General features: G+C 56.1%; 1 protein-coding gene across 4 annotated transcripts; it reads right to left on the reverse strand.

The window, feature by feature from the left end:
* Positions 1-2,665: 2,665 nt before the first annotated feature.
* Positions 2,666-13,701, reverse strand: TSPAN17 (tetraspanin 17). Of its 4 annotated transcripts, none has more exons than XM_019756128.3 (9): positions 13,370-13,699; positions 10,020-10,070; positions 9,785-9,931; positions 8,782-8,952; positions 6,455-6,580; positions 5,641-5,688; positions 4,902-5,018; positions 4,753-4,814; positions 2,666-4,271 (listed from the first exon to the last, which is right to left on the reverse strand). In XM_019756128.3, the coding sequence occupies exons 1-9, from the start codon at positions 13,454-13,456 to the stop codon at positions 4,235-4,237; spliced, it is 846 nt and encodes a 281-aa protein (XP_019611687.3). In that variant the 5' UTR covers positions 13,457-13,699; the 3' UTR covers positions 2,666-4,234. The 4 variants fall into 4 exon arrangements, 3 of the variants coding, with proteins under 3 accessions (XP_019611687.3, XP_019611688.3, XP_019611689.3); XR_012489765.2 differs by having other exon boundaries at positions 4,217-4,271; positions 5,641-5,684; positions 13,370-13,700; XM_019756129.3 differs by having other exon boundaries at positions 2,666-4,814; positions 5,641-5,684; positions 13,370-13,700.
* Between the last annotated feature and the right edge of the window lie 124 nt (positions 13,702-13,825).

Raw genomic sequence — 13,825 nt, forward strand, 5'->3', positions numbered from 1 at the left:
ATGGGGACGGTCACCTGCCACTTCAAACACACAAAATACAATACTGAATGTTTTCTATAGGTACATAATATGAGTGCAAAATTTGGAGAATGCAAAAGGTCCAAAAGGATCTATAGCTCACAACTGGGGGAGGGGAGGGGTGTGGAACAGAATGGGACGGTACAGGGACCCGAGTTTCTTGCATTTTTAAAGTAGGTTGGGTGCCTATTTTACCTGTGCTATCAAAATAATTTAAAATGAAAATCAAAAGTCTTTGCTCCATCTTGCTTTCTCTAGGAGGCCCCCTCTGAGGACCCAATTTAATACCAAGGCTTGCCCCACCTCCACACAGCCAAGGCTCCATACTCACTCTTTTTCCATGGCACTCACATCCTCTCCCAGGTGAGTGACTTGTTACCCAGCTCACTGTGTGTCGTCTCCCTTCCTAGGTTAGGGGTCAGCCATTCTAGCCCACTGCCTGTTTTTATACAGCTCAAGGGCTAAGCATGGTTTTGTGTTTTTAATGGTTGAAAATCAAAAGAGGGATAATATTTTGTGACACATGAAAGTTATATGAAATTCTAATTTCAGTGTCCAGAGAATTTTACTGGAACACTGCCATGTCCATTCATTTGTCTTGTCAAGAGCTGCTTTCTGCTATAAAAGCAGAGTTGAGTGGCCCGAAAGCCTAAAATATTTACTCTTTGGCCCTTTGCAGACACAAGCTGCTGGCCCCAGGTCTGGAGGTTGAGCACCACGAAGGGGATCTCCATTTTATTCCCTTATGTGTCCCAAGTGCCTACAACAGTGTCTGGCACATAGAAGGTGCTCAGTAAGTCTGGCTGAATGAGTGAAAGGAAGTGTATGTGGTGGAGCATGTCGCTTCAGCCTCCTAGAGAAAGTGAGGCCCCCCCAGCTCTGTCTGGCGGACATCACCACTTGTGGGAGCTGGAAGGTGGGCTCATATCTCCTGGAACACTGGGAGATTCGGGGGTAAGGAGGGGGGCAGTGTCATTTGCTTCAAGTTCCTGGAAAGGACAAAGCAGAGGGTGACAAGGCCTGGATTTAGCTAAAGGGTGGACCCCCAGGTCTCTGGAATGATGACCTGGCCTTACTCAGCCACAGGTGCTCCCCTCAGTGACCCCCACACCCACATCCCCTCTCTGCCCTTGGATAAGACGAGGAGGCGTTGGCTGCACTTTGGTGCCCTCTGGTGGGCACCTAGAGTGGCTCCCTCCAAGGCGGGTACCACCTTAGCCTCACGGGCCATCCTGAGAGAGTTCCCTGACCTGACCTCCCTAGCCCATCTGACCACTTCACCCAGTGATCCAAAAGCTTGCCAGCCCAGGATCTCTCTGTCCCTTCCGGTTCCCCCTCCGGCCCTCTCTGAGACAGCCCAATGTCACAGGCCCTCACACGGAGCTGGAAGCCCCCACTCTGGTTAGACGAGGCAGGCCCAGGGCTCCTGGGGAGCTCTCAGGCTGCCAGGTAATGCACACCTGTCACCTCCAACATGCACACCTCCCTGACAGAGGGTGGGAAGGTCACCCTGGTCCATACGGCCCAGGGACCCGCCTAGAGGAATGGGCAGGAGTGGCCTTACAATCTCCCTTGTGTTCTTTACACATCTGGAATGGTCCCGATGTAAGAGCTCCTCAGTGCAAGGCAAAGAACTGCTCTAGGTTCTCCTTTGGGGACAGATTTGTCTGTAACCAGCGTAATATCCCACCTAGCAGTGATCTTCATGTGCCCGTCACCATGTACACATTACACCACTACAGCTGCTCCATCTGCCTCTGCCAAGAGACTGAAGGCTCAGGAGGGCAAGGGCAGTTGTGAGCTGCCTCAGTAACCCCAGCCTCCAGCCAGTGCCTCCCTGAGTGGATGGTAGTGGATGGGGGATGAGTTGGTGGGTAGATGGATGCATGGATGTCCTGCAGCAAAATTGAGCTTTGCAAAACTCTGGGTCCCAGCCAGGGTCACAACCAAGCCCTACCAGTCACTCCTATCCCATCTCATGAATCCTAATACCAAACATAAGCTGGTTCCACCACTTCCCTCTGTCCATGCCCACTGCCCCTCGCCCACTCCGTCCTCTCTTGGACCCCAGCCTCCCTCATGCCGAGCCCACTACAGCTTCAGGGCCTCTAGGGCAGCTGGTACCAAAACCTGGAACACTGTCCTCCCAGAGCTTCCCAGAGACAGCACCCCCTCCCCAGGTCACCCCATCAAGGGGTCCCTTCTCCCACAGCCCAGCTGTCATTGTTTAGCCCATCACTCTTACATTCTCCACAGCATATATTACCAACATGAATGCTTACTTGCCTACTGTCTCCTTCACAAGAAGGCAGCATAAGGGCCAGACCCTGCCCTTCCCTTCGTCTCCAGCACCTAAGCGGTTGCTCACCTCCCACTTGGGGAATGATAGCTGACTGCCCCTTACTGGTGGGCACTTGAGTTCGCAGGTCTCACCCTGATGTGTCAGAAAAGCAGGACGAGTCTGGTGCAAAACTCCAATGAAAGGGGCCAGAGCTGGGTGCCTTCTCCAGCTGTGTGCTGGGCAACTTCCTCCCCTGTCTGAGCCACGGTTTCATCAGAAAAGAATCTCCACCTCACAAGGGGATTGTGAAGTTGGGGGGGGTGGGGGGGTAGTGAAAACATTTGAAAACATGAGACACGTGCACAATACTGTGAATTGCATTTATTGTAACATCTATAAAACACTTGCAGCCAGCGCCTGTCAGGGACCCAGGACACGTCCAGTCTGCATCTGGGAGCCACGATGCTGGCTGCATGCCCAACGCCCTGCCCACCTGGCAGCAGCTACCAGCATACCTGAATGGCAGAGCAGCTGGGGCCCCGATGGGTGACTAGCCCAGAGAGGTCTACAGTGGCACAGGGGGCCAAAGCTGGCCCCCACGCCTTTTGTTTGGCTTGCAGCATTTTTAAATTTTTTTCATTAGTTGCCAACAACTTAAAAGTTGAAATATTTTACATAAAAATCTGGATTTCTGCTTCTCCAGATTTCTGACATTAGACCTGCATTGTTACTTCAGAGCAGTTAGCTACAACTTAATGAAAGCCACCAACTTCAGATGGGGATCTGTGCTTTGCCCTAGACCCCAACACACCCTATCGTCTCCCAAGGCCAGTTGCCATTATCAACCTGATCGTGCAAATATTTCTTGTCACAAAACAGTGTCCCAGCTCCAGTACCACTGGGAAAGTCAAAGTTGTACTGCAAAGGCCTCACTACTCAAAGGCCTGCTTCACTCATCTATGAGCTCCCTGGCCCTCGGGACACCTGTCTGAGTTTGAGATCTGGGAACAAGCCCAAAGCGCTCCTTTCATCCACAGGGCAGCCCAGGGAGTGGTACAAGTCACTCCACACACACTCCTTCATGCAGCTAAGAGGCAGAGCTGGGGGCAGTAGCTAGACTCCCCCAAGTCTGAGCCAGTTGGCTCCTTCTGAAGTTGTCAAGCTCCTGAACCCCAAAGCACTAGTAAGCAGGGCGGACACACCAAGCACTTGGCCGCACCCCGAGGTTGCCAGAGGAAAGCCAGACGCAGGGAATGCTGTGCTGGTGCGCCCTCTGGTGGCTGCTCTGCAGGCCACGGGGAAGAGTCTGAATTTGATTCCAAGTAGTGAACCCAGGAGTCAACAATCATCGATGGCCCCCCAACCAGGCTACCCAACCCCATGGGTGCCCAGCTCTGGGCTTCCAGCTACTTCTTTCCCCAAACCTTGCTGCTCTCTATACTACCCCTAAGCCACCCTCCTGGGCCCTCTGGCACCCGTCTCAGTCCCAGCAGGGGCGGCCCCTTCACCAGCCTCTTCAGGGCAGGGTCCAGTCTCCCCATTCTTCACATCCCTGTGCCTCACTCCAGGCTTGACCACAGCAGCCTTGCGGTGTCAGCAAGGAATAACCCTACAGAGGTGGGGGAGGTCACCTCCCTGTCTATGAGTTGGGCAGGGCACTGAGGTGAGTAGGAATGGGCCAGGCGGGCATCAGAGAGCAGGGACTGTGTGTCCCAGGAGACTGCCACTGAAGAGCTGCTGGGGCCAGATCGCCTCTTCCCGAGAAGCTGGGGATCTGGACTTTTATGTGAAATATACCAAGTTTTAAAAGTTGGCTCAAATGTATGCATGACCCAGGCCAAAGAAAACAGGGCAGGGTAGGTCCAGGCCAGGGGCCCTGAAGCTGACACAACCTTCGAGATGGTGGGCGTAAGCCAGTGGTTTTCAAGGTTTTGTTTATTTGTGTAGTTTGTAGCCATCATCTTGTTTGAGCCTGAGAGGAAAGCAAAGAAGAGAAACTTCTTGGACCCATTTTAGAGTCTGAGACATTGAGGCTAAAAGTGGGCTCCTGGTAGGGTCAAGGTCACAGCTAACAGATAAGGGAGCTCTGAAGCTGCATGAGGCTGTTTCTGGGCAACAGCAGGCCCCAAAGCCCACCCCGTCGTCACCATGCACAGTGTGTCCCAGCCTGGGCCCTTCCCAGACGCCTGGAGAGCTCACCACACAACGTGTAAGAAGTGGCTCCCTGTGCACACCCACACCGACACACGCGCCTCCATGCACACAGCTCCAGGACAGGCAGCCTAGGCAGAGCCACGTGGCTTTCTCTGTGGGCGCACAGCACACCCGCACACGAGCCCCTTGTGGGGCTCAGGTCCAAGCAAAAACGCATCCTGCAGCCTTGCCCATCCCGGCACAGTGGAGGGTCCCTGGGAAGGCCAGGCAGGTGGCCATGGCCAGCATGGCAGTCTCACCAGTTGGCCTTCACTGCCTTGATGTCACTCACGAGGTTCTGGGCCAGGCAGATGCCAAAGATCTGTGAAAAGGAGGGCAGGTGAGGGAGAGGCAGGGTGGGGGGTGGGGGCCCAGGGTGGGGGGGCAGCATGCGGGGCCTCGGCAGTACCTGGAGGAGGGCGATGCCCACAAAGACCCCGGCCACGATGATCAGGTTGTCCTGCAGCCACTTCTCAAACTGGCCCACGCAGCCCTTGGTGTGGATGGAGCCCTGCTGCTCCAGCTCCTGGCAGGGTGGGGGGCACACAGGCACTGCACTCAGCCCACCCACCACCTCAGGCCTCATCTCAGTCCATCCTGCCACGCTCACACCTGCCCCGGGGCCGGGCGCCTCAGCCTTGCTCCTCAGCAGGCCTCCGCATGGCTGGCTCCTTCTCATCATGGGGGTCTCAGCACAGATGCCCACTCCTCCGAGACATTCTCTGAACTACCCAGCCTCAATCCCATCATCTCCCTTATTTTATTTTCCTCCAAGCTCCTAGCTGAAACGGTTACATTACTGTTCACATTTATTTATCATGGAGCTTCCTGCCTCTTCCTCCACTGGACTGGGAGTGCCTTGACAGCGGGTTCTGTGTGTCTCAGGAGCACGAATCCCGTGCCTAGGGTAATGCCTGGCACCCAGTGGGTACTCACATAAGTTGGAATGAGTAGACGCACCGGTGCCCATGCCGATGGGCCCACTGCCCCCATGCCTGGCAGTACCAAGGCCTGCATGCCTGGATGGTTCTTGGGACGCTGCATCCCCTCCCCCACAGAATCCTTGAGGCCCCTCACAGGAGCTTATGGAGGGCCTTTGCCATCCCAGGGCCCCCGGCTACCCCCATCCCTGGCCCTGGCCCTCTCACCAGTTTGAGCCGGACATCATAGCCACACTGGGTGTTGAGAACATCTTCCTGAGGAGAAACAGACCAGTGAGCCACTGGTGAGGGGGCACCCCCAGGGCCCATGGCGCCCAGCACTGCAATGGTTCTTGCTTCTCAGGTGAAGCAGATGAAATGTGGATTCTACCGCATCCACTGCTCCTGAGCGAGGCTCGCTGGGGCCCATGCGCCTCTTTGCCTGACGCCAGCACACGCCAGCTTGAGGTGCCTCCTGTTTAGGAATTGTACCTACTCACGTTTTACAAAAATGCGAAGAAACCTGGCCCTCAGTGTCCCAGATGAACTGTACTGGAGGGATATCACTGTAAGAATTTTTTGCTCTGAAACCATAAAGGGATCAGAACCCCCACCCCCTGCCACCCCAGCATGGTGGCCCAGGAATGTGGCAGCCAGCTGCAGCCTGGGTGGCCCCTGCCACATACACCCATGACTAAGGGAGTGACCCAGCCCCCGGCCCCAAGACAAACTTCAGGCTGGCCAGGAGCAGACACTGCCTGAGCTGCATTTAGCTGGGAACACAGGGTGCTGGGAGCCCGGTGGGCCAGGCCATGTGCCCGGGGTCCTGCAACTGCCATCTCACCACAATCAGAGATAGGTTTCGCTGAAAAGGCACAGCCCCGGCTCCAGCAGCCCTCAGTGCTACCCACGGACACAAACTCCCCAGCCTGGTAGGGGTACCCCATGTGAAATGACCTCCTCCTGACATGCATGGCCCCTAGGGCAGGGCCAAGTGAGCCCTGTGGTGGGTTTTTCCCACCCCCTCACCAGCCCCACTCACCGAAGGGTCCCTAACGCAGCAGGAGAAGGGCACCCCACAGCGCTCCCGGCTGGGATTCAAGTCAGTGCAGTTGAAATAGATATTGAGGTTCCAGTCGTTGGGCCCTCGGGCTCCACAGCAAGACCACTGGAAGGGGAAGGGGAGAGCCCCAGATGAGCCAGGCCCACCCTGTTTGGGGACAGGCCCAGGCTGTAGAGAGACAAGACCGGGCTGGGGAGGGGAGAGGGGGTAGAAGCAGCCAGGAGGGGGGATACCTCCCCATACCTCAACCCCAACAGACAGGCTGGGCCCGGGCCCGGGCCCAGGGCCATCAGAGCAGCTCTACGCTCCTCCCCAGGTTGGTGGGAGCAGGGAGGAGTGGGAAGGGGCTCCTGAGCTTGTCCCCCTAACCCAAGAGAAGCTGAAAAAGCAACGATGGGGCAAGAATGTTGGCCCAAGGACTCTGACTTCCTCCAGGACACCCTGAGGGGTGGGTGCCAGGCCAAGCCCTGTGGGGAGAGGCACCACTGAAGCCATCGGTGCCAGGTCTCCCCACACTTCCCCCCGAGATTTTACGAAGCCCTCTCTTCCTTCCTGCCACCATCATAACTTTCCCATTCCACTTAGTAAATGCTGCTGTCAGCACCCATATCCCCATCACCCCCACCCAGAACATGGTGAGACACCTCCCTAGGTAGAGCAATGGCGGATGTGGGCTGTGATAGAGCAAGGTGGTCACGACCTAGCAGGAGAGACAGGAGCGTGCAGCACGGGCTGCCGGCCAGCCAGCCCTTGAGGGACCAGCTGAGCAGCAGACACAGTAGGCCACGGCAGGGGAATGAGGCATGGCCGCGTAGCTGTGTGTGCACAGGTCCTCATCCTGGCCTCTGCCAGCCTCCTCTCCTCCCCAGCACCTGCTGGGGAGCACTGCCCCCTCTCTTCACAACCCTGCTCCCTCTCCTGCCCCAAGGTCACCCCCCACAGGCTCTCCCCTTCTCTACCCTTCCCCATTTCAGTCCTTACCACAATTTGTAACTTTACACACACACACACTCCATTTGTTTGCTTTGCTTGTTTATAATCCGTCGCTCCCCCCCACTGCCATCCCCACAAGGACAGGTCCCTGCTTTTTTCACTTCAGAATCCCCAGCACCCAGCCCAGGGCCTGGCACACGATAAGCCTGTAACAATTCCGTGTTGAATGAACAAACCACATCCTAACCACCTGGCTATATGTCTGCCTTGGACCCAGGTTGAGAGCTCCTGAAAGCAGGCACCAGCTCTAATTCATCTCTGGATCCCAGAGCAGACAGGATGTGACTGTGTAAATGAGTTTGACTGGGGGTGACTGTGTGAGCAGGTGAGAACTTGTAGGTGTGAGGTATCTAGGATTTCATGAACTGTTCACTGACTGCTTCTCCACAGGGGTAGGTTGTAAGCTTGAGGGCAGAGCTTCTGTCGGGAGTCTCAAACTCTAACATGTTCAGAGGTCAAACAATTAATATAAATGAGAGAAGAGGGGGGCGGCCGGATGGCTCAGTTGGTTAGAGCGTGAGCTCTGAACAACAGAGTTGCTGATTCGATTCCCACATGGGCCAGTGAGCTGTGCCCTCCACAACTAGACTGAAGACAACGAGCTGCCTGAGGTTCCGGAGGGGCAGCCGGATGCCTCAGTTGGTTAGAGCCGGAGCTCTCAACAACAAGGTTGCCGGTTCAATTCCCACATGGGTTGGTGGGCTGCACCCCCTGCAAAGATTGAAAACGGCGACTGGACTTGGAGCTGAGCTGTGCCCTCCACAACTAGATTGAAGAACAACGACTTGGAGCCGATGGGCCCTGGAGAAACACACTGTTCCCCAATATTCCCCAATAAAAAAAAAATTTTTTTTTTTAAGAAAAGAGGAAGAGAAGAGAGCCGACAGGTGTAATAGAACACAAAGTGGTGGGGACAGTGGCAAAGCACCCCTGCACTAGCAAAGACGGTAGCAGCAGTGTAGCCCCAGCCAATACTGTGGGCCCAGGGTTTAGTGGAAGGGAGAATCTATAATTTTATACGACATTTCCTCCCATAAGAGTCATGTATGCGCTGACCTACAAGCTGCCACTTTGGAGCTTCTGGCCTCTGTTCCCCAACCCTGTGTCTCTGCAGGGCTAGGCACATGAGGACCCGCAGGGATCAGCAGGGGCTGGCCTCCCCTCGGACAGGGGACCTCCTGGCTCTTCCTGGGGTCTGCCTGGCCTCAGTAGGTGAGGGAATGGTCCCAGCACACAGGGAACTTGCTCCCACACTCCTCTGCCCAGCAGGTGCCTCCTGCAGGTGGCTAGCCCGTGCTGGACGCTGGACTCACGTATTCCTGAGCAAAGTCAATGAGGTTCTGGAGGTCAATGTCGTCCCGATAGGCCTTGACGTTATTGTTGATGAAGAGGTTGAGCTGGTCTCGAATCCAGTCCTTGAAAACGAAGGCCAGGATCCCTGTCGCCAGCTCCAGGAAGAAGATGAGACCGAGGAACACGGAGAACTGGGCATATAGATGGTGGAGGTGAGTCACAGATCCTGGGGTGCCACTGGGCAGAGCTCCACCCCTCCCCCACCCTGCCTGGATCTAAGACCACCACCCAGAATCCCCACCTTCTATCATGTCAGTGTTGTTTTATGATGGTAAAGACAGTGCTGTCTTTATCTATGCGTCCATTCCATTTCCTCTAGTAATCACCTGTTTTCTTTGAGAAACTACCTTCCACCTACACCTTCAGTTTCTGTGGCTCAGCTGGAGCATTCGCCACCTCCTCCCCCATTCCCAGACAGAGGATTGGGCATGCTCCGGGAGCTCACCCATCAGAGCCCTACCTCCCCAGGGGCCACAGGGATTGGTCCAGAGACAGCCAATCAGAACCAAGAAGATACAATTAAAGGACTTGGACAGAATAGTTGAGAAGAGCCTCAACCTCCAATAGGAGTTCCTAGGAGGGGAACATGAAGCTAGCACCTACCACCCACCGTTCCTGGGCATCCTTGTACCCCATGGGGAATGGAGCCAATCCAGAGGGTTAGGGCTGAGAAACAGAGAGACCAGGCCAAGTGACACTGTGGTGGCCCCTGGATCCGAATGTGCGGGCAGCCAGCAAACCCCTAGGCTTTTCTTAGTGACCCAATAAATATCCTTTTATGCTTAGGCCACTAGTTTTCAGTCACTTACAACAGAAAGGATCCTATAAATATAGATAACACAAATCTGATGATTATTGTTATAATAACATAATAAAACTACCTGTTATTAAGCACAAACTATATGCAAGAAGTGGGCGGGAGGAGGTTGGGGTCCCCAGTGGATCTAGGTGGAGGACACTCACAAACTTGAGCAGGAAGGTGTTCTCCCGGAGGGCCCCGATGCAGCCAGCAAAACCCAGCACCGACATGATGCCTCCAACCACTACAAACAGCCACACGGGGTCAAAGCCTCCCAGATCTGTCAGCGCTGAGATGTTGGACAGAACGCCCTGTACCAGGGGAGCAGATGCAAATGGGGTGGTGATCCTCCTACCACTTCGACCCATAGCAGCCCCACGCCCTACCCCACCACCTTACCTTCTCACCCCAGGCCCAGAGACCAATGGCCAGAAACAGGGCTCCCAGCACCTGCAAAAGCAGCAGCAAGGGGCTGAGGGCTGGGGCACCAGCATCCTGCTCCAGTCCCAGTAGACCCTCTTTTCCCCCAGCATTCAGGGTATTCAGGGGGAAAGAAAAGAAGAGGGCACAGGGCTGTAGATGGGATCCAGGGTCCTTTCCACCTTCCCAAGAACACATGTCAGTGCTTCTTCCCCACAGGACACAGCCTGGAAAACTGAATGCTCTCTAGCCCTGGGGTGGACATCAGGGGCGCCTTCCTGGAACTCAGAACTGGAGCAGAAGGGAAACAAGACACTCCCACCAAGCAACAGCAGTTGCTCCCACCCCAGCCCAGGCTGGGGCTCCAGGCCTCTGCCCCCTCCCAAGTCTGGCCCTACAGCTGCCCTGCAACTCTGTGACCACCAGCGCACCGCCATCCCACCATTTCAACCTCTGTCTGCCAGAGGCTGTTTTCTACCAAGTTCCATTCTCATAGCTCACAACCAAAGCCCCCTAAATGACAAGGATTCCTGATGCCGAGCAGGACCCAGCTGAGGGGCTCCAGTGGCTGTATCCCAGAAAACGTGGCCACAGTTCTGCCTGGGCCTTCTAAATGCCACCTGCCATCCTGCCCTCAATTCCTTACTGGGAAGAGACCCGACGGAGCAGATTCCTGACCACCCATCACCTCCTGCCCATGCCTAGGGCCATGAGTTCATCTCTTCAGATCCCTCCCCCAGACCTGCTTTCTCTACAGGCTGCTTTCCCCTCAGGACATAGCCTCCTCACCTTTAATGCCTTCTCCTCTCTGACCCCACGCTCCTCCCACTGCTGTAGGCTTTCTTCAAAAATGTCTTCCCTTCCCTCCCCCACACTGGATCTGGGATGTGAAACCAAACATCACTTCTCCTGCCTCATCCCGCTTGACCCGCCCATGGCCTTTAGACAGGCTACCATCACTACTTTCTCCTTCCTGAACCCCTCGGTGGTTAACTCAACACCATTCCTCACCATGCCTCTTCTCAGCCTCCCTCCCAGCTTCACCCCCCCATACACGGGGCCACCCCATCACCAGTTCCATCCTCAGCCTTCTGCCCTTCTTCGTCCTCACACTCATTGTCCACGCCTTCATAACACGAACATCTCCCTATCACCATCAGAGCCTCTGCTTGGCTCCAGACCCCCACTGTAAACACCTCCATGGTCCAGGCTCTGTTCTAGGTGCTGGGAGTACATCAGCAAATAGGACAGATAGCTCTCAGCCCTTATGAAATTTTCACACTGCAGCAGGGGAAATCCACAGTGAGCAAACAAGGTAATTTCAGATTCCAACACATCCTTTAAAGAAAATCAAACAGGGTGATGCAATGGGGAGTGGCTGGGGGTGGCGGGGGTGTGCTTTAATTCGGGAAAGTAGTGACATTTTAGTTTGAGATTTGAATGATGAAAAGGAACAACGAGAATTCAGGGGGAGGGAATGACAAAGGCCCTGAGGTAAGATCACGTTTGGTTGTGCGAGGGACAAACTGAGGGCATCAGGACCAGACCCCACATGGTGCTGGAGGCCATGGGGAGGAGTCTGAACTATATTCTCGTGAGAAACCACTGCAAGGCTCTGGGCAGGGTAACACCAGAGTTTGCTTTCCATTAAAACAAAACAATCTCTGGGACTATTTCATAGGCACCTCCCTTAGGCCATCTTGACCTAAACCTGCAACCTTCCCTCCACCTCTAAGTGACCCAGTCCTGTCAGTTTAGTCTTACGACTTCCCCTGAAGCCTTCCTCATTTTTCCTACCCCCCCACCACCCCAGATTTGCCCCAGCCCTCCTCCCTGGTCTCCCCACCTCCAACCCTGCCCCTGACCCACACTCCCCATGGCAGCCAGACAGATTTGCCTATAATACAAGGGACAGAACAGACCCATCACCCAGCAATGATGCCTTCACTGGTCCACACCGCCCTCAACATAAAACTCAAATTCTGCCCCAGCTCAGGGGCCCTGGAACAAGGCTAGGTCTCTTATATCTGTCCCCTCTTGGAATTTGGGGGCTCCCTCTGCTCAGTGCTCTGCCTTACCTCCACCCACTGCCCACTGGGCTGTCACCTTGGCTCTGCACTTACTGGCTGTGTGACTAGATTAAGTGACTTACCCTCTCTGTGCCTGTTCCCTTATATGTAAACTATAGATAATAATGTAGCCTCAAGAATACAGTAAGTTAGAATTCATTTAATCTGTCTAACCCTGAGGGGCTGGCTTCATTATCACCCTGTCCCAAGCAAGGAAGCAGAGCCCCAGAGAGAAGTGACTTGCCCACAGTCTCACAGCTAGGCCTGCTACAATCCAGGCTTCCAGACTTCCCCACCAGCATTCTCTGCACATGTCCCACACCCTCTGAGAGCTGAGCACTGCTGGGGCCAAAGGATACCCCCACACACACATGACTGCACGGGCAGCATGTGGTCAATGGGCAGTGCCACTGAGTCCTGCTGAACAAAACTAAATAGGCCTGGCATTTTGACCAAGGTAGCAGGAGCAGAGACTGCAGAGGCAGCAAGCAGCCTTTGAGAGATGAGATGGGGGAGGGAGAAGGAAAGACGACTTGGCAGGGCCCAGGGCCACAGATGCCACCCTGGGAGAGGCACTAGAAGTTCCCTCCTCAGGACAGGGGCAGGCCCGCTCTGGAGCCTCGGCTGGGTCAGCAGTGGAATGTAGAATTGTTCCCCAGGGCCAGCTCTAGGCCTCTCAACGGGAGATCTCTCCCCCTCCCCCAGGACTCTGTCTATTGGCCCTTTCAGCCCCAAGGCCTCCCAGAAAGGTGCTGGGGGTGGAGGGGCTTTGGCCCAATCCCCTTTGCCGGAGCTTAAGGCGAGGCAACAGTCCCAGATACTGGCGGGGCAAGGGGGCAGGAGGAGCCTGGCCCTTCCCGTCGCACAAGACTCGCCCCCCTAAATCAGGGGTGGGGCTCAGCGTGCATCCTACACCTCAGGGTATCAAAGAGGGCTGGGCAGGAGAGAGGGTGACCCGCACCACGCGTGCCCCTGGGGCCTTCAAGGAAACACTCCCCTTTCTCCGCCGGGCTTTGGGAAGACACAGGGAGGCTCCCAACCCCATCCCCGGGGCGGCTAGGATCCGCCCCCCTGCAATTTGGGCTTCCCGGCAGTTCCTTCTGGTGGTCCTGGAGATGGGCGTGGAGGTAGGGGTGGGAGGAAGGAATGGGGAGACCATCCCAAGCCCTTGTGGCAGGGTGTGGTCTATCCCCAGTAGGGGACTGAACCTCCTGCTCCGGTCACCCACAGCACAAGGCCCGGAACCCACCCGGCGCTCACCCAGAAGACAATGTTGAAGCCAAACAGGAAGTATTTCCCGCAGCAGCCGACCTCGGGTTCGTGGAAGTGCTGGTGCTTGCCGGGCATGGTGAGCGGCCGCCCGCCGGCCCGGGAACCGGAGCCGGAGGCCAGGCCCAGCCCTCCGCGGGCTGCCCTGGGCTAGAGCCGCCCGGGACCTAGCCGGGCGGCTGCGGGTTCATGGCCTCGGCCACACCAAGCGCCCGTCGGGCCCCGCCCTCCCCACAGGGACCGCCCCCTGCGTCGGGGCTGCCCAGCTCTGAGCCCGCTGAGTACCCTCAGAGACTTAGCAACCCCTAGGCCTGTCTCCGCCCCCGCCCCGGGCTCCGCCTCCGCCCCCCAGCGCGACTCAGTCCCCCGCAGTACCCTGTTTCTGGACCTGGACCCGCCCCCAGACAGGCTCCGCCCCCAGCTCGCTGCACGCGCAGAGCCGCAGAG

This window comes from Rhinolophus sinicus, chromosome 5 (genome assembly GCF_057876585.1).
Source record: "Rhinolophus sinicus isolate RSI-liver-muscle chromosome 5, RSI-T2T, whole genome shotgun sequence".
In the NCBI taxonomy this organism is placed as follows: Eukaryota; Metazoa; Chordata; class Mammalia; order Chiroptera; family Rhinolophidae; genus Rhinolophus; species Rhinolophus sinicus.